General features: G+C 44.3%; 1 protein-coding gene across 1 annotated transcript in view; it reads right to left on the reverse strand.

Moving 5' to 3' along the window:
• Positions 1 to 27,930, reverse strand: part of RCOR1 (REST corepressor 1) — a 123,783-nt gene that overhangs the window by 34,265 nt on the left and 61,588 nt on the right. The window contains exons 3-4 of the mRNA XM_034768881.1: positions 24,336 to 24,419; positions 1,679 to 1,731 (exon numbers count right to left, since the gene is read on the reverse strand). Coding sequence (XP_034624772.1) covers positions 1,679 to 1,731; positions 24,336 to 24,419 — 137 coding nt within the window. The remainder of the gene's footprint in view (positions 1 to 1,678; positions 1,732 to 24,335; positions 24,420 to 27,930) is intronic.

Genomic DNA, 27,930 nt, shown 5'->3' on the forward strand with positions numbered 1-27,930 from the left:
ACCAGATACTTCCGAGAAAGGGGTAAGAACCCCACTGTAGGCAGATTTGGGATAATCTGCCTTCCCCAGCGAGAGATCAGAATGAGACCTAAGTAACAAGAAGAAATGGCTGGGGACAGAACAAATCCATTTAGTAGAATAAGGGGAAGGCAACTGGACAGAGACCATCAGCTCATTTCACAGATCACTGTAAACCTGACATCGAATGTTCAATTGCCACCAGCCTGGCTGATCACAGGCTCAAATCATGACAAGTGAGCAGCGGGACAGAACACTGAGAGCTTAGAAAGTGCCAGGTGGTACTGATCATTCAAGCACATAGTTACACAGCTTAGTGAGTGGTCATGCCTCAATCCAGAGAGCCCAGTAGCACAACACACACTTTTCTCCTTCCTCCTTCCCCTTAACCAGACATTGCCATCCCATCCCACCCACTCTTCCGGTCAAAGCATCACAGCCACAAAAATCCTTCCGTTCAAGGAGAAGACATGTTTTCAAACTTTAGACAGCTCTCACGACATCTAAAAACATAAGTGTGTGTTCAGTTTTTAAAGCTTCAGACCTGGCACCTGGCTGCACCTCAGTTTTATAAAAGTTTTTTTAATTTTAAACAAAGTCCGATCAGTTTTCACTTTCCAAAAACATTCACCTTTCGACTGAAATCAAATAGAATAAGTTGTCACTCAAATATGAGGAGCTTAGTTTTTGGAGGAAGTTATTCATGACTTCACATATCAGAACAACACACCTATCTGTTTTGGTTTTTTTTAAATAACAAAGAGGGAAGAATTAGGCTGGTGGCTATTCACTGCTTTAAGTGGTTTTATTATTAATTATTATTATTTTTGGTCCTAGAAATATCATGAATGTCAGCTTTGATCTTCCCTAGTTTTGCTGAAGCATCTGCTGGACAGCTCAGAGCACAAGTATTGTACGGTTTCTCACACCTTAACTGAGAAGAGAGCAGGAATGCTGAAACTTTAAGATGTCTCTTCTCAAGAACGTTTAAGACCTACACTTCCAATGGCTAACACAAAAATAAGGGCTTGGTCATCTGACTAAAACCTCTTCCCCTCTTAATCACTCACCCTTCAGTCCCATTGCTTTTGCAAGGGCATAATTTTTCTAATTCTCAAGTCAGAGTCCTCCAGTAGAGACAATACCTTTATTCCCAATACAACCAGCAGAACCTATCCCTCCTCCCCACCACACAACTTAATGCATGAGATGTTCCACTTAATTCAGAAGAACTTCTCAGGTGTATGAAGCTACCCAACTGTCAAAGTGTTTGTCGAGATGGGTCTTAAGCAGGAAACAGAAAAAGCCAGAGTGAAATCTGGGCCTCACTCGAGTAAAGGAAAGCCTTGTCATGGGCTGCAATAAGACCAGAATTTTACCAACATAGACATAGATCAGACTGCAACACAAGGGCAAATACCACAGAAAATCAAGGGGAGGTTTGCATCAAAATACTGAAAAAAGTATTTGGGCGTTTTAGTGACTATCATTAATGAATTAGGATGAACTGCATGTCCTCAGAAAATAAATGTATTATTATACTGGATGAGTGGAGGGAAGCAAGTTTGCAGTGTAGCAGTTTGCTTTAAATCAGGTTCTAGTACCTATTGGGGAAAAAAGGTCAGTTTAAATACAGAAACGCAAATAATCATTTTGTTACCTGTTCCATGTTGTATCCATGTTTCTCTTTAGCAATGGCAATGTATTCGTCCACTGAAAAATAAAAATAGGTTCTGAAGACATTTCACACATGGGCCTTCCCCCACTTTTCACCCTACAAGAGAGGATCTAAAATCCAGCTGCTTGGAGTCTAAACAGGGAGGAGCCTACTGGTTACTTATTACCTATATTATTCACCTATTGCCCAGTAACAGACATCACATCCCCTGTGGAGAACTTGGGGAAAGAGTTAGTTATATTTAAAAAACATGCAAGCAACAAAAAAGAACCACATGGTATCCTGTTCTAATACCTTCCCATTAGGTTGAGTTGCAAGAATCAGTCCATAAGCCTGCATTCTTAAGGCTCAGAAACAGTTGAAGGTTTCAACCAGGCAAAGATATTTAATTTAATCTTGCTCATATAACCTAATCCTGCCCCTTTATGCTCATGCATGACAATACACAGCCTTTAGGGACAAATCACCATTTGTTTGTTTTAATAACCACAAAGGCCTCCCGCTTCATTTCATGAATAGGATGGACAGCAAATCAGGTAGTTGTTTATAGGACTATTGTGATTTGCAGCTGAAGTTGAAAGGTGGTTATTAAAATGGCAAGGGGACTGCAGAAAGAGAAAGGATAGGCGCCTGCCTGAATTCTGTTCTCTTTGGCTGTGTCACAGGCTTTTTACATGCTGGACAAATTACTTAACTCAAAAATCTTCAAAATTATCAACTAACTGTTGGTTCCTTGTTTTCTGGATGCTCATCTTGGGACACCTAAGAGCTGGTTTTCAGATATGCTGAGCTCTTCACGCCAAGTGAAATCAACAGGAGTGGAGAGGGCTGATATACATAAAATCTCAAGCCTAAGCATCTTCAGTGGGTACCCAATATTAGTAGACCCTTAATTTTGGCCTAGATATCCATGTCTCAGCTCCCCATCTGTAAAATTGGGACAATACCTTTCTAAAAACTCAGGGGCACTGTAAAAATAATTTCATTCATCTTTATGAAGCAGCTAGTTACTATAGTGATGAGTGTCATGGAAAAGCCCATGAGGAAACAAACAATTCCATATTCAGTGGAACTTGGATGGGGTGAAGTAAATAAAGCATGAGGCCACAAACTGAAAGAAATACTGTACAGTTGCATCATTCCCCAAGTACCATCGATCCTGTCCACCAAATGGCATAGGAGTCCCGTGGAAATTTTCTGATCACATCCCATGTAAGCGTGTATCGCAATCCAAGTACTGTACACAAGTGGGCAGAATTAGGGTTGCACAGGAAACCTTAATTAGGATGTTTCCCAGCTTGAGTGTTTGACTATGCACCCTTAACTTTTCTTAATGTAGATATTTTATATGCGATTCATTAAGTGCTTTGCCTTAAGGTCCAACAAAAAGAGTTAAGTTTTAGAGACAGTACTAAGCTCTTGGGAACGCCAATCACTTGGGGAAAGGATTGTTGCATTAACTGGCTATTCAAGTGAGAAAAGATCTATAGTTCCAGATACTATTTCACCATTTTTATCCATAATTTTTTCCCCTTGGAGATTTAAAGAGTTTTCCCTTCCAATAAATTACTTAACATTTTAACAGCTACAGCAATTAAAAATCACATTTTTTTTTAAAAACCATTCACTAATGTCTTTTCTATAAATTCCAACCTAGCTAAAAAGGACAGGAAGAGGGATCACTATAGCGATAGCAACATTAATAGAACTTAGTCACTTTATAGAGGAACTCAGTATGTGGTGAAGCAAACTACTAGGGGCATCACACCAGGCCTCTGGACAGGAGGCACAGAGTGCATGTGTGTGTGCATGTGCGCGCGTGCTGGGGAGGAAAGACAAAGGGAAGGAAGGAAGAGGAGAGGAAAGCAAACAGTAAAAGAGCAACTTTCATATACTGAATGGACACAGGGAGGATGGGAGGGGTGGTGGTGTTATAATCTATTGTGTCAATAAACCAGGAAGTTGCAAGTAGCAAATGAGGCCACTTAGTTCATGCTCCCTGCCATTTCTCATATAAGTATTACCTCACTCTTTCTTTGGAGCTCACACTTTGAGGGTTCAGAGGTGTTTGGCAATTCTAGATTCTTTGCTCCTATCTTGTAGGTATTACCCTTTGCATTAAGTAGGGCCATGCTATTGCTTATGGACTTGAGTCACTCATTGGATCCTTTTAGACTCAATTCCTCAATATTACCAGATATTTGAATTGCCACAGCTGAGACCCACATATGCCACACAAAACACACACCCTTCCATCTTGGCCTTGTCACAAAGTTGCACACCATTCTGGAAGACTTGGACCTGCCCACAGTGATCTAGGCATTTGCGACCTTCAAGCTCAATTACTGCAACTACTCCCTGGGATTTAAGCCACTCACCCTGAAAAAGCCTCAACTGGTACAAAGCATAGCAGCTCCTCTGCTTAGCAATGCAGATCCCCCTGAACACATCTCACCAGTGATCTCCTCATTCAATACAGAATCCAGGTCCCACAGTCTCCATCTTGAGATGGAAAGCCCACCATGGAACTCTCCCTAGCTACCTGAGAGATTACCTCTCCTGCTGCATGACTTCCCAAACCAGGAAGACTTTAGGTGAGGGGTGTGTGTATGTAGGTGAAGAATCTACTGGCTGCTGTTAGTACGTAAGCAACCAGACCTGACTAACAGAAGTTTGCAGAGTACAAGCTGTGCTGTAAAAACAGTGCAGACACATTCTAGTTGTTTCTTTATAGAACCACTGCACCACATTCCTTTCTAGTGTAACCTCAGTGACCTGAGTGCAGTTACAACAAGGAGGAATCTAGTCTATTGTGTTTAAGAGCGTGCCCACACCACAATCATAGGTGTGACTACAGCATGTGTAGACATACCTGAACTAGCTTTAATACCCAAATTAGCTAGATTGAGGGTATGTCTACACTTAAATTGCTGCAGTGGTGCCTCTGTAGCATTGACACTACCTACACTGACTGAAAGGTTCTCCTGTCAGCGTAGGCACTCCACCTCCCCGAGAGGTGATAGCTAGGTCGACAGAAGAATTCTTCCAGCAACCTAGCACGGTCTACACTTTGGGTTAGGTTGGCATAGCTACAGCTCTCGGGGGGGGGACGGGGGACGGACGACTTCTCACGCCCTTGAAGGATGTCGCTCTGCCAATGTAAGTTCCCAGCGAAGACAAGCCCTAAAGCTAGTTCAGGTATGTCTAGACATGCGGCAGTCAGACATCTGATTAGGGTATGTCTACGCTGCAAGGACTGGTCTGCACTACAACGTTAGGTCAACCTAGCTACAATCACTCAGGGCTGTGAAAAAACTCACACCCCTAAGAGACTTAGGGCTTGGCTACACTTGCAGATGTAGAGCACTAGGAGTTAAACCAGCCTTCGGAGATCGCAGCAGGGAAAACGCTGCCGTGTGTTTACACTGTCAGCTGCAAGCACACTGGCGTGGCCACATTAGCAGCTCCTGCAATGCCACAAAGAGCAGTGCATTGTGGTAGCTATCCCAGTGTGCAAGTGGCTGCAACGTGCTTTTCAAATGGGGGTGGGGTGGAGTGTGACAGGGAATGTGTTGTGTGTATGTGGGGAGGAGAGACAGTGCGTTTTGGGGGGCTGAGAACGTGTCAGCATGTTGTCTTGTAAGCTCAGACAGCAGCAGACCCCTCTCCCTTCCCCCCTCTCTCACACACTCATAACAGCAGCATTCCACACTAATGGTTTGCTTTGTCCCGGGGCAGATAAGCATGCCAGCTGTCAGAAACAGAGCTTTGAAAGGGGATATCCGCATGCCCACAGATGATTTCAAAACTATGACTATAGTGGCCACTTGACTTCAGGGGATTATGGGACGTTTCCGGAGGCCAATCACAGCACAGTAATGCAACACGCCGTCCAGGCGTTTCAGCTAGGGCGCAGCAAGCTTTATGCTTCTCGTGGAGGTGGATTACCAGGAGCACTCCAGCTGCAGAGTCCTGGCGCTCTACGTGCCTTGCCAGTGTGGACACCTCAGGAGTTAGGGCGCCCAGGACTACTTTAATGCGCTCTAACTTGCAAGTGTAGCCAAGCCTATAGTTAATCCAACCTAAGCTCCAGCATAGGCAGCACTAGGTCAACAGAAAAGTTCTTCCATCGACCTAGCTACCACCTCTCAGAGAGGGGTCTAATACAGCGATGAAAGAACCCCTGCAGCTGTGCCACTGTAGCATTTCCAGTGTAGACATAGCCTATGCTAGACTAGCAAAATGCCTTTTTGTCAGTATAACTGTGGTCTGGTCTACACTACAGACTTTCACACCCGAGCGACATAGTTCTACTGACCTAACCCCCAGTGTAGACAGCGCTATGTCAGCGGGAGGGCTTCTCCTGTTGATATAGCTACTGTCTTTCAGGAAGGCGGATTAACTATGCTGACAAGAGACCTCTCTCTCCCTCGGCGTAGAGCATCTTCATCAAAGCATTGCAGCGGCGCCGATGTAGTATGTTAAGTGTAGACCTACCCTGTGTCTGCACTAGGGCTTCTGCCAGCACAGCTGTGTCTGTTGGGGGGACAGGGTCACACTCCTAAGTCCTGGTGTACACTACAGGGTTAGATCGATGTAAGCTGCCTTGTGTCGACCTAGCTGTGGAAGGGTCTTCGCTTAAATTTGGCTCCTCCTGACAAAGTGCCTCTCTACGCTGATTTAGTAATGCCACCTCCCTGAGCGGCGTAGAGGCACGGTCAATGTAATTGGGTTGACGTGTTGCTTACTTTGACCGTTACTGGCTTTCAGGAGCTGTCCCACAATGCCCCACACTGACAACACAATCGATACAAGGACTCCTGGTGAAGACACGCACCACCGACACAAGAACCCAATTGTGCACACACACAAGCAATTTAATAACTGCGGTGGCTTTATGCAGACGTAAGTTAGGTCGAGAATTCTGTAATGTAGACATGGCATAACTCAGTGGTTCTGAACCAGGGGTATGTGAATCCCTGGGGTATGCAGAGGTCTTCCAGGGGGTACTCAACTCATCTAGATATTTGTCTAGTTTTACAAGAGGCTACGTAAAAAGCACGAGTGCAGTCAGTACGAACTAAAACTTCATATAGACATTGACTTGTTTATACTGCTCTATATACTATACACTGAAATGTAAATATAATATTTATATGCCAAATGATTTATAATGATGTAGTACAAATGAGAATAAGCAATTTTTCAGTAATAGTGCACTGTGACACTTGGGTTTTTAGGTCTGATTTTGTAAGCAAGTAGTTCAAGTGAGGTGAAATTTGGGGCTATGCAAGCCAAATCAGACCCCTGAAAAGGGTACAGTAGTCAGGAAAGGTTGAAAGCCACTGGCCTAATTGACATAACCATGGCAGCAAGACTTTCCAGTGTAGACCATGCCAAAGACAATGATGCTTAAGAAATGACAGTTATGTGACAAATGAAGTGTCTGATTCCTACGAGGGCCCTTGTTGCTATTAGAAACCAGATCGTGCAACAGGAAGATTCCTGTACATCTTCAGGAAGGCTCCTGCTTTCACGGGTTTTGTGCTTGGCTGGTGCATAAGAGCAAACTCACCCCCCTCAAAATGTTCTGCTCTGGCCAGCTCACAGGGTGGGAAGCATGTGCTTACCCAAAGATCCCCTGTCTACAGCTATCCATGCCCAATAAGCCTCTCTACCCTCCACCTCCCAGGAGGATGGTCAGGCATAAAAGGCTGGAAGAGCAGAATGCTCCTGCTAATGGCACCCTGCTCTGCCTGTATGCTGCAGGCAGACAGAAGTGGGAAACATTTAGACACTTGCTAATCACCTCTCTCCAGTGCAAGTGGGAGCTGTTAGGGCAACCACCAAAGGAGATGGACAGGTTGCACCCAACCTAGCATCAGTGGAGAAGGAGAGAAAGGGAAGAGACACTCCCCCAGCATCTGGAGAGAGAGAGAGGGGATACTTGCTGGGTTTCCCACCAGTGCATTTCTCCGTTAATCTCACTGGAAACCCTACCTCCACCTATATTGCATGTCCTGACTTTTGGCTGGCTAGGTGTTTGGTAATAACACCCCCCCACCCCCAAGTCCTGTGGGTGTTATTCAGTAATGCGCTGGCACTAACGGAGACTTTGTTAGCTGCTAGAAGGAATGGGATAGGAACAAATAGCCACACTGCTCCTCATTACAGTCCCAACTCTAAGACCAAGGATTTGAGTGATTTTAAATACATAAAGGAATGGTTTATTTAGGGGTCTATTATCTGAAAGATAGGAAATGCTTGGAAGCAGCTTTTTTCCCAGGCACATTCCATCAAATATAAACAACACTCTATAGAACATATATTTCTGTGGAATCTTCCACAGAATAAATATTTGCTTCCTGACAGCTTCACAAATGTCACTTCATGCCTAGCAGAACCATGGACCCCAGACAGGGTTTGCAGGAGACAGAAAACCTGGGGAAAGCAAAGAGAATGCAGAGGTAGAGCTGCGACTGTAACCTCAATTCACCCCGTCTACTGAGGTACTGCAGGAGACTCTGAACACTTTGCATACTACGTGATGTAATACCCTGAGAGAACAGGGTGAAATAAGGACACAGCAGCAGCCTTAGCAGCCCTGCTGTAGTGTGCTTCATACTGTTTGATCAATGCTAGAACGTGTAAGATTTTGATCGTAGCTGTAGATTTTTATCTCCTCCACCAAAAAGAGATGAGGAATAAATCAATTTTGTATGATCCACATTTGATTTATTATTCATACACAAAATGTGAAATAAATGTTCAACTCCAAAACGTGATGGAAACAGGAAAAAACAAAACAAAAAACCTTTTGCTATAAAAATGAATAGCAGCATTGGCCAAACTGCAGCACAGACCATTAGTAAAGCAATTATGCCACCTTGTGGCCACAAAACATTTTTAAAAGGGAAACAGACAAAAGTATATTCAAGTTTAGAGAAGACCTGCAAAAAAAAAAAAAAAAAAAAAAAAAAAAGGGAGGAATATCAATAAAAAGGATTTGTCTAAAGATGTTCTGAAAAAAGATTACTCCTGGGGGAATTCTGCGCCAAAAATTAAAAATTCTGTGCACAATATTTTTAGATTCTGCATTTTATTTTTCAAAATAACACTATGTAATCACAGCAGTTTCTTATTATTTTGGTAATTTATTCAAAACACCTGTCAGCAAGTACATCTGTAACAACACAGGCAACAAAAATGATTCAGGAAATGTAGGTCAGCTGAGGCTCCCACCCACTGTCAGTCCTGGGTGGCTGGGGCTGAGAGTGGGAGACCCTCCACCCATTTTCTGGTTTATCCAGATTTTTGGTTATCTAATCAAGCCCCAATTCCAATTCAACTGGATAATCAGGGTTCCACTGTATGTAACAAATACATCTGAAACACGCAAAAATGGAAAAAGGAAGCATTTTGGTGAAAATCACAAGTTGTGTGTGAAAAAATAAAATTCTGCAGGGAACATTAATTCTGCGTAAATTCTGCCCTGCGCAGTGGCACAGAATTCCAGCAGGAGTAAAAGATTTTATCCCCCAAAATGACCCAATCCCACCCTTTGTTTAAATTAAAAGGTTCCCTCTGCCCTAGAAGGCTGATAAGTGAAATGCGTAAAATCACGACTGATGTCACAAGAGTGATAAGGGCTGGTCTACATGCAGGTTTTGGACTGCTTTAAACACCTTTATACTGGCATAACTGCATCCTCTCTATGGGGTTGTACAGTTTTAGCCATATTGGTTTCTAAGGCTTAGTCCACATTTAATATTCATTCCAACATAGCTACCGGTATGTTGGTTAGGGGTGGGGGTTTTTCCCCCACTGACATGGCAACACCTGCCTAAGTTTCTAGCGTAGACCCAGCTTACACCAGCATAGTAGGTCTTCTGCTGTTATAGCTTGTGTCTCGGAAAACTGATGAATACTATACCAGCAAAAGAATTTTTATGTCGGCAAAAACCGCATCTCCACTCAGAGTTATTGCCGGTATAGCTATGGTATAAACTTTTCTAGTATAGACAGGGCTTAAAACTAATCTAGCTATAGCAGTACAAAAAACTGCTTAGACAAGCCCTGAGCTACAGAGGGCATGTCTACTTCACAAATAGAGGTGTGATTGCACCATGTATAGACATTCCTAAATCTGCTTTAATCTAACTAGCGTAAATACCAACAGCAGCAAAGCCGCAGCAACGTGGACTTCAGTGTGGGGTGCACAAACCTGCCAAAGATTCTAGGTACCTACTCCAGTGGCTATAGGGTGACCAGACAACAAATGTGATAAATCAGGACAGGGGATGGGGGGGGGGGGAATAGGAGCCTATATAAGAAAAAGATCCAAAAAAATCGGGACTGTCCCTATAAAAAATTGGGACATCTGGTCACTCTAAGTGGCTAGCCCACAGCAAAGTCTGTGCCGCTGCAGCTTCACTGCTGTCGGTACCCAAGCTAGCCCAGGTATGTCTATACGTGCTGCAGTCAGACTTCGGATTGTAGCGTAGACATCTGAAGGGACATTTTTTGTGGTTTTAAAACATCAATAATGTTTTGAGGGTTCTTTGTTTTTCCTAGTATTTACTTAACTTCAGGTACCATGTAACTGAAGGTGGCCACACTGCCCAAACTGCCTTTTAGGTTTCTAACGGATACTCACTAAAAAGCTAACCAATACAAATACTTGTTAATTGCATGACTTAGCCACTATTTTACTATTTTTTCCTCTAACCTAGTATTTTGTGTGTGTGTGTGTGTGTGTGTATGTATGTGTATATTTGTGAGTGTACCCCTACTAGAAACTTTTGCTGGTACAGCAGTGGCAGTGAGGAGTATGACGTTAACAACACTGTTATAGAAGTAAAAACCCTGATGTGTAGACAGTTATGGCTGCAAAAAAGTGTTTTTGCCAGTATAATATCACCGCTCTTATATAGTGCTTTTCATCAGTAGGTCTCAAAAATGCATCACAATCTTTAATGTATTTATCTTCACAACACAGCTGCAAGATAGGGAAATATAGCTTATGTCACTCACCAAACCAGCATAAGCTATAATGGTAAGAACATTTTGTTGCCAGTGTAACTAAGTCTACACTAGGAGGATTTGTCAGTATATCCCATACCACCAAAAATTTTCTAGTGTAGACTAGGCCTAGGGTAAGTGGCAAGAAGTATTTGCAGTTAAATAACCTTAGTATTTGGAGATATAGCTATAGTAAGTATAGGGAAGTACAAGGGAATACTGAAGATGCTGAGGCAAACATAGCTATTACCTAGGCAAAAGTGGCAAGTTTTTAAAAAGGTCATGACTATCGTCTGGCTGCCACATTCCACCCGAGGTGGTATCTGCCTAACTAGCGAATGAGGTGCGTGTTGGGGTGGACAGTAGTTTAGGACTCTTTGGGTTGATAGGTGCTACAGATGTGTTATAAACATTATGCTGTTATTCCTATCGTAAATAATAATCTGACTAAACTCTTGGTGTTAAGTCAAATTCCCGACTCTAAAAACAATGGTTTTCATCCCCTCGTAGTAAGATAGAGAGCCCCTTAAGGCATGTTTTCGCTCCAGAGTTATCCCAGTCTCTTACCAATGTGCTGCTCCTATTCCCACTCCCATCCACACACAAAACCTTCTCACTCATGTTGGGTGGACTTCCAACCTGGTCCAAAAGGGGATGCGAGTTGAAGCTTGGGTTCTGCTTTCACTCGGTCTGGTAACCTGCCCATTTTGCAGCTCACAGCGCAGGCTAAAAGTCACTCACGTGTTGACAACCCTCCAATGCCTTCCCAGAATTCCCCATGTGCCCAAAAGAACAGACACGTTCTCCCACAATTCAATGGGAAAGAACCAGAGCAGATCAACTTACTGCAGCACAAAACACCATGGGATATGCCCCCAGAAGTCCTAGCAACACACATGGATGAACGCAGCACCCGTGAGAGCACGGTAACTCGGGTAGGGCTGTGCAGTGTGGATCTGTGCTCCTGGACACCAAAGTTAAACAGTGAAGACTCAATTAACTTCAATTCCTACCTGGAAATGATGTGCATAATGGCAACATTCACACAGTGACATTAGACAGGGTAAAAAAACTTATATCTGATCTTAATCCTCATGCTTCAGAACACGAGCCAATAACTAATTATCTTCGGAAGAAACTTCCCTCATGGGCATGTTATTGCCAGGTTGTGGACTATGGGGTTGGGGTTTGTTTTTTTGTGTGGCACATTTCTCCTTAAAATTATGTATGGTTTCAGATACTATTTATGTGAGGATTCTGGATTAAGTCAGCCATTAGTCTGATCCAGGATATAGCTCTTAGACCGTTTTCCTTCACCAGGATCTCACTGGTTTGAAAAAAAAAAAAGAATTCCCCAATTATGGGCAGCAGAACAGAAAGCAATTTATTCTAAGTGTTGCAGTCCTCGTACAAAGACTCTAGCGTCAGCCTAGGAATGTCCCATCACCTCTTCTCATACTCCCAAAGTTAAGCACCAAGAGTGGATCAACCAGTCAATAAGGAATTATCTTATTGTGCCAAAAATCAGTTTCTAAAAAGGTAAGTAAGTGTCTGAATTTGTTAGTGAAAAGGCAGTTCTGGTCAGTGAAGGATGGGTTACTCACCTTGAAGTAACTTGAGTTCTTTGAGAAGTGTTGTCCCAATGCATAATGCACTTCAGATTGCATACGTGTTCGATGCACCCAAGACTGGAGATTTTTGGTCATTTGGTCCATGCATGGCCACCCCACCCCTGCCCCATGCTCCACACCAAGAAAATAAAGGGGACTCCTGGACTGCTGCCCTCTCAGGGCAGGTCTACACTTAAAACGCTGCATTGGCACTTAGGTGCACTTAAAACGCTGTGCTGCTGTAGCGCTTTAATGGAGACACTAAGTCGATGGGAGAGAGCTTCTCCCGTTGCCTTAGTTAATCCACCTCTGCGAGAAGTGGTACCTATGTTGGCAGGTGAAACTGTCCCACCAACCTAGCACTGTATACCTGGCACTTAGGTTGGTATAACTGTTGCTCAAGGGTGTGGATTATTCACACCCCAGGTGACAGTTATATTGAAGTAATTCTATAGTGTAGACCAGGGCTTAATTCATTCTCTACTGCCAGTTCTCAGTAGCAGCAGCGGGTGGAAACCAGGCAGCAAGGAAGGTTTGGGGGGGACCAGGCAGCAAGGAATGTTTGGGGGGGATGGGGAGAAAGGGAGAGTGAACTTCACAAGGAAAAAACACACCTTTAAGAACTCAAATTACCACAAGGTGGGTAACCCATCCTTCTTTGAGTGATCATTGTTATGTCTAGAGCACTTCACATGCTTCACAAGCTACATCTCTTTAAAAGGAGGTGGATACTGTAGTCCTTTGACACAAGAGAGATTGCAGAACTGCTCGGGCAAGAGAGCAATCAGTTGTGTCAAAGGACTACAGGATGTGTGCTCCCTAAGCTACTAGGAATGAGTCTGTGGTTACAGTCTTCGTTGGAAGTGGGGAGTTGAATGGTACCCTGACATATTTCTTTCCTCTGTCCACCCACTATGTAGGGGAACTTGGAGGCTAAGACCCTTTGGGGAACCATGACTAGCAAGTTGAGACCACGTTTGCCCCTAGTGTAGACAACCTGAGAAGCTCCCTTGCAAACTGGGTCACATAACTAATTGTGACCACATAAGCAACAGTGCCAAGAAGGAATACACAGACATCCAGGGGGTTGAATGGATCCACTGTATAATCCCAGCAATGGAGATGAAACACAGCTGGTAAGCATGCTCTGGCCGAAATGGTACCCAGTCTTGCCCCAATATATTTGATCGAGTGTGAGAGTTTCGGGGTGGATTTCTCCAGGTTTACTCTGATACCCAACCTCTCAAATAGATGTAGCAGCACATCAGTTGCTTCTCATCTTTCTTGGGAAGACTGTCCCTTCCAGAGACAGTCTAGGCAAGGGTAAACCGTCACCCCTCATTGGGGAAGTAAGCTGCTATCACAAACAGCAACTCAATGAATTTGGTAGGGCCCTATCTATGATAGACCCTATCTATGCACCTGGATTATGCCAAGGGATCCCTTGAGGGAACTGAACCCGGATGGAATCGTGGGAGTCCTGGTACCAAAAGATTGAGATCCTGCAGCGGCAGTACTGGGGCCTGAAAGATCCAAGAGACTAATGCCCAATATACCCAACTTGTGAGACCAGGGACCCAAGGAGATCAAGGGCTTTGAGAGAAAAGAGGGAGGAGCTGCTTTTTCAGCCTCCTCAAAAAAAAATTTTATATATATAATAATAATAAATCACTAGTCTTGGGCACACACAGCACATGTGCAACCTGAAGTGCCAAGGGACAATCACTCAAAGAAAGACACTCAAAGCCAGTACCCTCTTTCTACTGCAAGCTCAGGCAGCTACTCACTGCCAATCAACATCAAAAGGCACATCAGGGCATTCTCACAGTGAAAGCGTAACCAAAGTTGTGAGATTCAAACTTAGGCACGTGGTTCAAAATCCCTCCCATGCTGTCAAATTTACCCCATTCTCCATCCTCAGCTGGATTTTCACAAAAGTTTAGACAGGAGCTTTCCAAAGACCAGTATTTCAGGTCCCGTCATACCAGGAACACTAGCTAATAAAGGCATCATACAAAAGTCAGGCTACATAAATAGTTCCTGGAACAATTCCATTATTCCAGAGCATGGTGTGTGTGTGTGTGTGTGTGTGTGTGTGTGTGTGTGTGTGTGTGTGATAGGGTGGGGTGGGGTGGGGGGAGAGTGGGAGTGTCATGGTGCGTGTGTGTGTGTGTGTGCACGACGGGGGGGTAGAGGAGGGTGGGACAGGCTACTGCTTGCGGGGAGCATGTAGGAGTGGACTTGCCATAAGGTTAAATTACAGTTCATTATTATTGTTGCTGATAATAAAGCCTGTCACTAGAGTGTGGAACCATGCTGACCCTTTATAACCGGTACAAAAGCAGGAGAAATGTACAATTTGTCTCCTAGCTACCTCCTTGAAGAATGTCACTTAGGCAAAAAGGAAGTATCACTATTCACTGCTTTGGCTGAAAGGGGAAGACAAGTCAGAATCATGCCGAGGAGCTGCCTATAGCCGTGACTGCTGGAAGACAGAGCTTAAAGTGAGAGCAACGCACCACAGGGCTTTGTGAGGACAGAAAGTCTCCAGATGGAAATTGGCTGGTTCCAGCTTCACAGAAGCCAGAGTAGGAGAACCTAGTAGATCAGAGTGGGAAGTGGTCTATTCACAGGAGCATGTGTTCCTTTTGCAGCCCACCCCCTCACTCCCCAGCCCAAACTAGGGGAAATGACATGTTGCGGACAATGGTTCTCAGCACCCAGAGGCCCACTGAACTTGTGTTACCATCTGTAACTGCCGGAGTTGATTGGACAAAATTTCCAGCACCGTTCAATAAAGCATTATATGGACTTGATGGAGCCAAGTTTGATATTAGAGGGAACCAAATCTCGACCACAGATTGCTGCTGAAGACAGTTTTGCTCCTTCTGCATTCACAGGTAAAGAATTTTCAGAACTGGTTTAGGCAGGGCCCTTTTGATCACATTTGAGGCATTCCCACAGAGGAATGCCATTAGTACTCCCAATTGCAAGGGCCAAGAATCAGTGAGCAGCTTTCTCAAATCATGCCCGTTTGGGAGGCTCCGTTTTAAGTAAGGGGAGGTTTAGATAATGCATCTATTGTGCATGTAGAGTGAGTCGATTAGGGAAGGAATCTTTGATAAAGGTTTAAAAAGGGGGAAGAAAGATATGAGGAAGAGCATGGCATAAATGCCTCGATTAGCTGGAGATAAATGGAACCATGCAGGACTGGAGATGAGCATAAAAATATGACACTAATCTCAGTTTGCTGAGGTGGGAAGCATTAGGAGTATTGTCTGAACTGAATCAGAGGAACAGCACCAAGTTGATTTTCCCAATGCAGACAGGCCTGAGAGGAGACGTTACTAGCACAATATCCACCTCTGCATTTGATTACAACCTAATCTTGGGTGGTAAATCTGAGCCCTGAGAACATTTTGTAGAGAGATTGGAAAGCTAGTTACAGTAAAGTGGTAGCTTGCCTATCCAGAGCTCAGATGACACCTATGCTTTGCAAGCTGGCAACCCAAAGGATTAGTGTCATATGTTCAGGAGATTTGAATTGAAAACTATGCATAAGGATGAAGTAAATATTAAAAGCCAAGTTACAATTCCATGTTTAACTCACTCTTTGGTGTGTTACATCTCCATCTAGTGGAAGGTCCCCAGAGGCCAAGACTCTACAACAGCCAATACCAGGAGTTAATCCATTAGGTCAAGCGGTAGTAGCTCATATTTTTAGCACAGGAGGTTCAATCCCCAGTAAGGACACATTTTTCCTGATGATCTCAATGAACCACCACCTCAAGACAAATAATTTCCATATTAAAACACAGCATGATGTAGCTGCAATTTGGCCTGGTTCTCGCTATAGTGGTTCTACAACTTATACTACAGATCTGATGAGCTGGAACTACTCAAATGCATTTCAGGTTATGCCTAACGGCCACACTACTTCCCCAGTATTATTACTGTACTGTCACATTACTGGTAGTCAAATATACATTACACCATCCAAAAGGTTTTTCCCTAGAAAAGCTTCCCTCTATTGAGAACTAGTTCAACTCCCCTGGTGATAGCAGCAATGGGAGCACAACTATACAAAGGCTTCAAGGTGCCAGTTGGCATTTTAACTAAGTCATCTGAACCTGCTTGTGATGGGGTGTTTAACCCACCTTGGTTAATGCAGATGAGGAATGGGACTAATTAACTGACAGGCCACAGGTGAGAGGCATCAGGTGGCTAAGCAAACCCTGACTCCAGGAGGGAGCCCAGCTGGGATGGATGTATAAAGACAGGAAATTGGAAACAGAAGGGGTGGCTGGGGAATAGGATGCAGTAACTCCTTGGTGGAAGAAAGGTGTGTCTGGGGCTACAGAGACAAGTAGCCTGCAGTTGCTCCCTGAGAGCACGGAGTTGTGAGGCTGGTTACCTGGGGGGGAAAAAGAGAACCAGATAGTAAGGAAAGGGCTCAGGGCAAGGCAGTAAGGTCTAGAAAGGAACAGCCCTTGGATGCTGTGTAGAGGGTCCCTGAGCAGGAACCTAGAGTAGAAGGTGGGCCCGTTTTCCGCTGCCAGCCACAGAGGATGTGGCACTAGGGGGCAGCGAGTGGGAAGACTGCCTAAGCTTGCTGAAGCTTCTGATATCTCGGAAGGGGGACATGCGTATAGTGACCTGGCTGGAGGACTGAGTCACGAAGAGGCAGCAGCAGCTCGTGAAGCGTGAGAGGAGCAGCATGCTGAGAGAGTGAGGCGGAGAGATGGCAACTGTGGGAAGGGGCATCGACCTTGCAAAGCTAATCCCCAGAACAAGCAGGAGGGGGCGCCATCTAGCAGTGAGTAGAGCACCTTGTGACACCGCTCAGAGCAGGTCTGCAGGACAGGTCAGTAAGAGTGTTGGTGCCTTGGCTAAGCTAGCACTTCCACGGACTGGCTGCGAAGGGAAGTGTTTCTGAAAACAAGACTCATGTGGGACAGGACAGAGCAGGAAAACTAGGAAATACACTTCTCTAGCCAGGATGCTGGTGCTTGGTGCATCCTCCCTTGCCATTTCTTAACACTAGCAGCGTGTGACCATGAATGTTGAATCAGACCCCTCGAATGTTGGATCTACAGCACAGCATACACATCCCATTGCAATGCTTGTACTCCAGGGATGAAGTACATGGTAGCAGAATAGAGCCGACTACATGAAGCTGACTGCCTCCTCCCCACACTCAACACAGGATCCAGGGACAGAAGCTCTTCCAGGACAGCATGGATACCTTTGACCCCCCCACACCCTGAATCTTTCAAATACAGTACAAGCCAATTACTTGATTTGGTCAATAAAACACCAACTACTTTCCTGGTTCCAGTTTGAACCATTTCTGAACCAGATGCATCAGTGAAAGGGTTAAATTCAAATCCTAACTGAAATGTGTGTTTGGGCTCCAGAGATACCAACCTGCAGTAATAATGATGAAAGAGCTGGTCTGAGATTTCACCTGGCATTGCAACAGCCAGCAAGCACCACATGGTGGCTAACGAACAAAAGGAAACTCCTTCTTAGGCTGTGTGTAAGTAGCCCAGACTCTTATTTGGAACATCTTAACCTTTGAAACGGAGGCTGCACTTTTGCTGTTTACAGTATGGTCTCCCCGGCCTCCCACAATATGATCACTTGTAAACACTCTAAACTTACCCCAGGTTAAAGACAGAAGCCAGGTCCGTTAGCAGTTCCCCTTTATCCTTCAGACCTGTCTTTTGGGTATTTACATCACTGCTGCAATTGCCACTGCCAATAAACGGCAGCTACTGTGATAACATTTCTACAATTAAACTCCCAGTGAATGTTAAGTTAAACCTCGTTTATCTTGGTTTTGGATTCATGAAGTTGTATTTTCTAGCTCCAGGTACTATATTTGTGTCCAAGTTTTATGCCTGCCAGGTTCACTGTGTACTATTAAATTTGGATTAGGAATAAACACAAGCCCATTCTGCCTTTCCATTAATCTTTTTTTGCTGTCAGTGCGAGGAACCAACAGGCTGATGTTAGTAGGGGGACAGGAAGGGAGGGAATAAACAGCATTATAAGTACTGTTAAGCTACCTTCACTTTACTGACACCCCCCCCCCCCCAAAAAACACACACACACACACACACACACACACACACACAAGCTCTGGGCAAAAAAGTTACAGATCCAGAAATCTAGCACGAGAGTCTCCTGGAAGTCTTTGCTCCATCATGCAGATCTCTCTGGGGGGGGACAAAACAAAAATACTAATCTCTCAGGTCATCTTTATCCCTCATGAGGCAGCCATAAAAAGGGCACAAATCGAACGTTTTTAAAAAGAGTTCGCAGGTAATCTTTGAAGTATTAATTCCATCAATTTAAAGGAACACTGTCAACCTGAAGCCTTCTAATTACAAAAGCAAAGTACTGAGTCAGAAGTGCCACCTGCCCCAGAGCCTCCCTGCCTTTTTGTGTTTTATAATCACTTTTCTATGCTGTACTGCAGACACCCTTCACCCTCCCCAAAAGAAAATGGGAGCTGACCATGGCCTGATCTTGCTAAGAGAGCCACATCTCTACAGAACCTTGTTGATTTCAGTCTGTGGCTTTGCAAGGATATAAGTGTACATCCATGAGGTTGGATGCCTTTACATAGCCAAGCCACGATCCTGCAGAGAAAACAGTGAAACCAACTATTCACAGGGCTGTCAAATGCACTCCGTACCCTGAAAAAAAGATAGGTATTTTCTCCTCCTCTAATCTTTGTCATGCATTTTAAATTACAAAAATTCAGATTAAGGGAATTTTAAATTGATGGTGCATCAAATTCTAAGCTATCCTGCCATGTCCCCTTGACATTAAGAGAAGCACGATCATACCTACATGTTCTTTGCAATGCTTAGCCCTGCAAAATGGTTAAATATATGGACCATGGCCGTTTAAAGGTGACCTACATGGTGACAGTTCGGGCTTTACTCAAAAGGACAGAGGATGCGAGGAGGATTTTCTCAACGAAGTGCTGGTTTCTCTGAAATGGGATACAGTGCTTTTGTTCTGTGTCTGTACAACGCCTAACACAATGGGGTCCTGGTTCATGATACATACATAATATTAATCTTTCCACCAGGCTGTCCTCACCCTCTGTTTGCTGAGGTCCTCAGCAACCTCTCCCAAAAGCCTGAACCATAAGGTCACAAAAGCCGTAAACCAAATTACAGCTCTCCCCCACCCCACTGCATGGCCAGCAGAGGCCACTTCTTAGCATCAGTCTCTAACTATTGCTAATGGAGTTTGTAATGAGCTAGCAGCATATTAGCTCTAAACACTATGACCAGCCCTCACATGGTTAATACTTCGTAACAATGGCAACCAAACATTTCCCTCCCCACCAGAGGCCTAGGCTGGCACATAGCTGTCTTCCCAGGGCCAATTCACCACACTTGTTTTGCATTGTCGACAGGACCGCAGAATAGTGCTTATGTAACTAGTTTGGCCAGCCCAACCTCCTCACAGCATTCTGTGCATTATGATACCCTAGTGCGCATGGCTCCAAGTACTGCTGGTTCTCCTCTGCAGGCACATCTGACAGGCACTCTACTCCCCCCGACAAAACAATGGGACAGCGTCCAGGTTTTCCTAGAATTTACCAAAGCAAATGCACTTAGGCAGGGGAGAAGGCACAGGTGCATGTCAATGGTTGCCCCGGGGCGTAAAAGAAAAAAAGCTGCTGTGTGGATGCAGCTCAGCCACGTTGGTGTAACCAGGTCAGATGTATCCACAACCAGGTTATAAGAATGCTGTTGTGCTGGTAATGCTCATGGAGCCTTGCACTGTACATTTCTTTCCATTTTAGTTACCCCAGAGATTACAGCTTCATGGGATCCACTATTCACATTCTCAAGAGCTCTTGACAAGAACAGCCAAACAACGGAAGGTGGAGAAGTTCTTCTATATTCTAATAGTTTAAAAAAAAAAACAAAAACCAAAAACACGGGGGAAAAAAAAAACCCCAAACCAGATTTGTATGGGAATGAAGAAGATAGGATGGACTTTGGAGACAGTTGTTGTAGATAGTAAAGTAGCAGCAAAAGGCAGCTTCTCACTTTGTGGGTCACATTTAAACTATATGCCCATGAAGACGATCACCAGGATCATGTCATTACCCCGACTACTTGATAGTCAGGCTTCCTCGGAGGCTACTGGAACAAGCCAATGATGCTTCCTCATTTTCACACTAGCCCAGTGTTGTTATGGTAAAGCCCAGTGAAGTACTTGGCAATGCTGTTTTACAGTAAAAGCGGTTTTATCCAGCACTGTGAGGGAATGGGGGTGTGCCGGTAAGTGAAAAATGCCAGTTAACTAAGAGGGAGGGAGTTTGGGTGTGGGAGGGGGCTCGGGGAAGGGGGTTCGGGCGTGGTCCCTAGGAGGGAGTTTTGGATGTGGAAGGGGGCTCGGGGTACTGGTTCCAGGATTGCTTACCTTGGGTGGCACCTGCGGAGCCGCTTGCTGCGCCACCACCTAGGAGCGCCATGACAGGCCACTGCTTGCAGGGAGCTACCTGAGTTGAGCACCCACCAGATGTGGCACCCTGAGCCCCCTCCCGCACTCCGAACCCCTCGTGGCCATTTCTCTGCCCAGGAGCAGCAGGGACATGTCACCACTTCTGGGGAGCCACGTGGAGCCAGGAAGGGAGCCTGCCAGCCCCACTTTCTATGAACTTTCTATGAAGATTAGAAATGTTGCTTTATAGAGCTTTCCGATTGGTACAGGGCCTGATAAACTATTTACAGTAAAAGCTGTGTTCACAATGCCAGCCTGGCTTTATGTACTGAGAGTTTGCTCTAGACCAGGGGTGCACAAACTTTTCCTGTTGCACACCCCACACCCCCTTACCGTTAATAGACTCTCTCTGTGCTCCCCTCCATTACTGCACAGTTGGCTCAGCAGAGGTGGTTGGGCTGAAGGCGGAGCTGGGCTCCTGCTGAGTGCTGCTCCCTCCCCGCCCCCTGTGGGGGCTAGCCTGGGCCCTGCTGCACACCCCCTAGGAGGGGTGTGCCCCACAATTTGGGGACCACTGCTCTAGGCCATGCCATGGTATATCATTAAAAAAACAAACAAACAAACTTTCACCATTCCGCAACTCAGCTCCCATCTGCCAAACAGATTAGTTCCTTCGCTTTACTTAGCTCTTCCTCTGCCTTGCTCAGCCCTGCCTCTCTCCAGTGAGATCTAACCTCCCAGCTCTGCCTCCATTAACTGCTTCTCAATGCAGGCCAGAGCAGTTCCCTGAAGTTGAAGCAATTCTTCGGAGAAATCTCTTAAAAGGTCTAAGAGTGCGAGAGCAGAGTTTTGTAGCAGGTGTGGATGGGCTACATGGCACAGAGGAATGGACTGACTGGGCAGAGATGAGCACAGCTATTTTAAGAGACAATTGGGAGCTGACCTAGGGCAGACTGGAGGGATTTTGTTCTTGCTCTACTCTGTCAAAGCATACAACATTTTATTGTTCAGTCTTTGTTCATGAAACTGCCAGTGGGTACAACCACCTCAGTGACACTCTGTAACAAAGGGTTTTTGGAGATCAGGAGCACACCTATAACCCCTTATTGACAGCACTCAGTTCAGAGTGTGTGGAGGAGGGTGAAAGGGGCAGAGAAGTATTGACTCCCAGGAATATGGTTAACAAGCCAAAGGATGAAAATAGCCAATATGCCAATAAATAGTAGATAGGGCCAAAGCCACTACAATATCCACCACTTCAATATATTCCTCCAGCATGGGTAAAAACACTGTTCCATCTTTAAACACACATGGTGCAACTATGTTTTAACTGACCTGTGCTAAAGCCTTGGACAAACAAGTCTATACCACAGTTAAGATACACCATTTCACCACAGACCGGACGGCGTCAAGGGACAATGACTGTAACCTGGTCCCCCAACAGTTTTTCTGTAGTTTAGACAAGCCCTTACTCAAATCAAATTACTGAAATCTTCATGGAATCTTTCAGCATCTGCCTCCATTTCAACGTATTGCTATACTCACTAGGACAAGGATATATGCTAACTGCTGTTTATTGTGCTTACTTTGCTCTTCCCATTAAGCCTTGACCCTGAAAGTAAAGTAAAACCTTCAGCAGTAAGATTGTGTGTAAGAGCAGGTATGGTCTGGGGTCCTGGAGCATGAACCAAGGTAGTACTGCACAGGTACTAAAGGATTTGTCTAAGCCATCCTCACAGCCCTGATTTTTCAGCCATAACTCCCCTTCACATCAAATAGCCCTGCAATAAAAAGAAATTCTATAAAGACTTGCTGCACTTAAATCCTTAGTGGGGAGGGTCTCCCCACAGTATGGGAGATTGGTACAAGGAACCACCCCTCCAACACTGTAAACGCTCTGAAAGGAGAGGAGCAGGACCAATATGGGGCCAGTTCAGATTTTGTACGGTTGTAAATCATGGCATGTTGCCCCGGAAGTCAGCATAGTAAAATTGCTGTATGGTCAGACACAGACAAAGTTCATTTGGTATGAAATTTGAAAGGAGAAAGTTCCTAGACACTCGTTGTCCAAGACCTTGCATCTTTGGAGCAGAGTCAGTCATTCCCTCCGGGGGTAATTCACATGCATTATATCCAATGGTACCAGTGGCTACAACCTTCCACAGTTGGTAACGTACAGCCACCCCCAACTACACTTATGCTCACTACCCCCAGCCCAAAAAGAAATCCAATTCCTATCAGCAAGGGGCTAAATATTGCAAAGCTAAAAATCAACCCCCACATCTGAAGCCAGGTACTTGCAATCTTTCGCGATTTTGCAGACTACCAAATTTTGGAGGGTAGCCCAGGAAGAAATAACACATTTGTTTCCATCTGCAAACTCCTCACAAGAGACACACACAAAAGAAGGAAGCACTCTCCCCTCCAGAGATTTTATACAATGCACACAAATAGGAATACAAAGTCCACTAACTGGCAGTTTGACCCCACCACTAGGGGAGGAAGTAGAAGTTACATTTATAGGGCACTTTTCATCTGTAGATTTCAAAGCATCATCAACCTTTTACAGATGGGCAGACTGTGAGAGAGTAAGTGAACTCTCCACTGCAGAAAAGTCACCCAGCAGAACTCAGGCCACCCAGAATATCACTAGTCTGATGCCCTATACACTAGATTAAAAGTGCTAAAGAAGGCAGTATAGGTAGTCTTCAGCAAACCCTCACAATTGCCTTGTGAGGAGTATTACCCCATGCAGCCAGTGAAAACGAAGGTCAAGCGATTTGACCAAGACCATAGAGGGAATCAGTATCAGAGCTGGGAGCAGCACCTTTAGTTCCTTGCTCCTGGTCCTGTGCTCAGGTCACAGCACAGAAAGTTAAAATAAAACAAAATAAACCCCCTCCACTTTATTAAAGCAAGTTACCATTTAAATGCTAGCTATGTTAAAGACACTGTAATTCTTCAGGAAGTGAACCGCAATTAGACATTTCTATCACTAGTTCCGCCATGAGTTAATGGCCTTTGGAAACCTGTTCCCAGGGACACATTCAGTTTACAATTTGCTCTCACATGGAAATCAAAGACACTAATTGTTCCCACATTTTAAACTTGCGTTCCAGGTATGGGGTTACTGAGGGTTTGGTTTGTTTTTTGTTTGGCCACGATTTCTTCCCTCCCTCCCCCAGAAATGCCTCTCCTTCTGGCCTCAAACTTTATTTCTGCTGCCTTCTACAGCACTTGCAGCATATGACTGGAAGATCACAGCAGCTTGCTGATCAAGAGCCTCAAAAATGCATACCAAGGAAGGAAATCATAAGAGGTCTTTCCTCCTCCCCAGTGGATATGGTGTTTTGGGCATCTGCTCAGCAAGGAATGAAACTCTGTGTGTGGCACTTTTTTTAAATTCCCAAATTCATTTTGAAGCACACTGAGAAGATCACACTGCGTAACCACTCTCTGCTGTAAAAGGTATATTCACTTTCTTAAAAATAAACCACTTAAACAAAAATAGGCATTCAAAATAGACTTACATTTTGCCTCGGACAGATTCTGATTAGGTGACCAGACCAGCATGCCAAGGTTCTCTCTCTCCTGACTGCGCCTTGCAAGTTTGGCTTAAGAAAAAACAGATATACAGCAAAGTTAAAAACAGACTCAAGAAACTTATCGCCAGCTAGTACTGAAACAAACTGGGCACAAGAGTGGGTTATCATCCAGCTTTTAATCAGTCAATCTAACAAGGTTAAAAGCCTTCCTCCCTCTACCCATTTAGATCAGAGGTCTCCATTTGTCTCTTCTATACATCACTCTTAATACATTGTGACAGAGGAAGTATATTCACCCTCTTTCGTGCAGGAAGCTCTAAATTGTAGAAATGTTAATCAACATTCCTACATCAACATACTTGATTATTTCTCTACTGCCTTTTGTTAAATGAAGGGGCAGAGCAAGAACCAGATGCTATGGATACAAGATCCTGAATGCTGTGGTCACTTCCTTGTGTAGTTAGGTCAAGACTTCAGGACAGGCACATGGAATGAAGAACGTTCTGGGATTTTTTTTGCAAATCCCTATTAAATTATCTCAACTCATCCTCCAGTTCCAACTAAGTATTTCCACACCGACATTCCATACACACTGGACCAGATTCAAATCTCAGTTATATTGAGGTCACTGGGATTAGAATCTGGGCCTTTGTTTGTACAGTTACTCTAAACAGGGAAATGGCGCTCTTTGTTCATGGGTCTGTTACATCACAATAAAGAGCTGCCCAGCAGAATGCATTAAAATCTTCAATTCAAAGCCATGTGCATGTATGGTTCCTGATCTCTTGCTATTCAAGTTGCTCTTTCTGAAACCAATGCAAGTCTGTGTACAGTACAGCAAATTTTGGACAGTCTGCTGTTCAATTCCTTACACCAGTAGCCTGGTACAGCAAAGATATTAGAAGAGAGAGTTATCAAAAGTAGACACACCAAAAATGGAGAGAGCAGAACAAAAAGCCTTGCTCTGTTGAGTCAGCACGTGTAGTTAAATCCATTACTAGTATTGGCAGCACCACGTTAAGAGAAAAACTCTCATATCTAGTTACCAGTGGAGTACTGGGTATTATTATTCCTACTACAAAACCTCTATGGAGTGCTAAAGATCTACAATGCTTTACATACAGAATGACACATACCCTGCCCCGATCTGATTAATAATATATAAAACACAACAGGACCAAAGTTCAGAAGAAGAAATTCTTAGGGTACATCTGCACTGAACCGCCTCCTGCATCAGTAAGTCTCAGAGCCCCGCTCTACATACTTGGGCTCATGCTGTGGGGCTAAAAATAGCAGTATAGATGTTCCCACTTGGGCTAGAGCACAGGCTCTGAGATGACCCACACCCCGTCACTGGGTTTCAGAGCCTGAGCAGGAACAGCTGTAGTGCGAGCCCCCGCAAGCCTGAGTCTGTAGACCCGGGCTGTGTGTCTTTTTTGCCATGTAGACATACCCTTAGTGATGAGAAGCAGCGAATAGCGACCCTACCCCAGGTACTACACAGGTGAAGTAAGCACAGGATCGACTTTTATACCTCATTTGCAGCAGAAACAGAGAGTTATGGTCTCCGAAAGCTTGGTGCTGGTAAGTAAGTGTTCTTCAACAGTCAGACTACATCAAAACATTTGGTGGGTGCATGCAATGAACTTTAATGTTTTGACCACTCAGGCTGTGTTGATTTTTAACATTGCCTCTCTTTAACTTGACATTAGACAACAAACCTAAGTTATTTTTTCAGGTAACAGTTTAAATCCCAATAATACCATTTTAGAAACTCCCATGTTATTAACCTCTAATTTAATACAAAAGATACCGATTATTTTTACTCCCAATTGTCTGGATGCTGAAATTTGCATCATCTCTACACCTCAGCACACTGATGCAAGAAAGCTTATTTTTGCTCTGTTCTGCCATGAAGATGCTGAGAAATTAATGACCCTTTTCTCTAGTATTTTAAGAAGATTGGCAACTGCATCTTTTGAGTCACATTCAAACTCCAAGTATCTGGAAGACTCTGCCTTGGAATATTGTGAGCAGTACACATTTTTGAGACTTTCTACATTAGGCAGAAAGTGGAGGGGGGCAGGGGGAAGACACGAAAAGAGAAGCCAACATTCTCTGGAGGAGAATGACAGGGTGGAGATGGGATGTTCTATAGAGACTATAAAAACATCTTAATTTAGAACAACAATAACTGGACTTTGAACAAAACTTGCTATGATCTTGAAACGTTCGGGATTAAGCCTCACTCTCTCATCTGTCCCTGACAAATCAAGATTATGGAGTTGTGAGAAAGTAAATAAATAGGTAATCCTGACACCAGTCGGTTGTAGAATACGCTCCAGTGCATTATGCATCTCACTTTTACTCACCCATTGTTCAGCCTACTACAGAAGTATCTGAACGGGGAAAAAAACAAAAATCCCTACCACCATAAGAGGTTATATCTAAAGAGAACCTCACACCATTTATGGATACACAAATAAATGCACAAGAACTAGTGAGAGACTCCAATTAAGATTTACTTTAAGCCGTGACAGTCGACTATACACCCAAAAAGATGTAATAGGCTGTATTTTGTCAGTTAGGATTCAGGAATCAGTTACTTAAATGCCAAAAAAAAGAACTTAGTTAACAGAGTTAAGGATGCCCAGTGGTGCTTCGTGCCCCTCCGGGATGTGAAGAATAGCTAAATGTAAAGCCTCTGAAAACCAGGAAATACCTTATTTACTGGTTTTCAGAGATTAAATTTAGCCACTCTGCACATTACGGAAGGGCACGAGGCACTACCTGTAGCAGCACAACTACGGTATTGCAGATATGCTGTTATAGAGGAGACACTTCCTGTCAATAAAAGGGATTTTTCCTTCGATAAAGAAGGAAATCCACCACTCCAAGAGCTGGTAACTAGGTCAATGGAAGAGTTATTCTGTCAACCTACTTGTATCTACAAGTGAGGGTAGGTCGACCTAAATACATCACACAGGGCATTAAATTTTTCACAGCCCAGATGATGCAGCTGGGTTGACCTACATATTAGGTCTAGACTAGGCCAGCGGTTTTCAGCTCATGGTCCACAGACCCCTCGGGATCTGCGGACTGTGTGTAACTGGTCTGTGAAAGGTTGTCATTACCACAGAACAGTGGTTTTCAACCTGTGCTCCATGGATGGGGCTCTGCAGACTAGGTTTAAGATTTCCAAAGGGTTCTGCATCTCCATGTGAATTTTTTAGGGGCCACCTATGAAAAAAAGGTTGAAAACTACTGGACTAGGCCTAATTCTGAATTAACAATGATTGGGGGCTTTTAAGGTTGTTTTTTTTTTAAAAAAACAAGGAAAAGGCTTTCGCACCACACACACACACACACACACACACACTCTCCTCCTTCCTTGCATCTGGCGCCTTGGCAAAGATTACCCCACCCACAGAACACACTGTATGTTAAACCCCTTCGCTGCAGCTGCATCACCCTCTCTTCTCCCCTCTCTGCCTGTCCAGCACAGCTTGATTCCCCCTCCTCCCCACACAGAGAGGCAGGCATCAGAATGGGGCCCACAGACTAAGGAGCTAGGAAAAGG

This window comes from Trachemys scripta, chromosome 4 (genome assembly GCF_013100865.1).
Source record: "Trachemys scripta elegans isolate TJP31775 chromosome 4, CAS_Tse_1.0, whole genome shotgun sequence".
In the NCBI taxonomy this organism is placed as follows: domain Eukaryota; kingdom Metazoa; phylum Chordata; order Testudines; family Emydidae; genus Trachemys; species Trachemys scripta.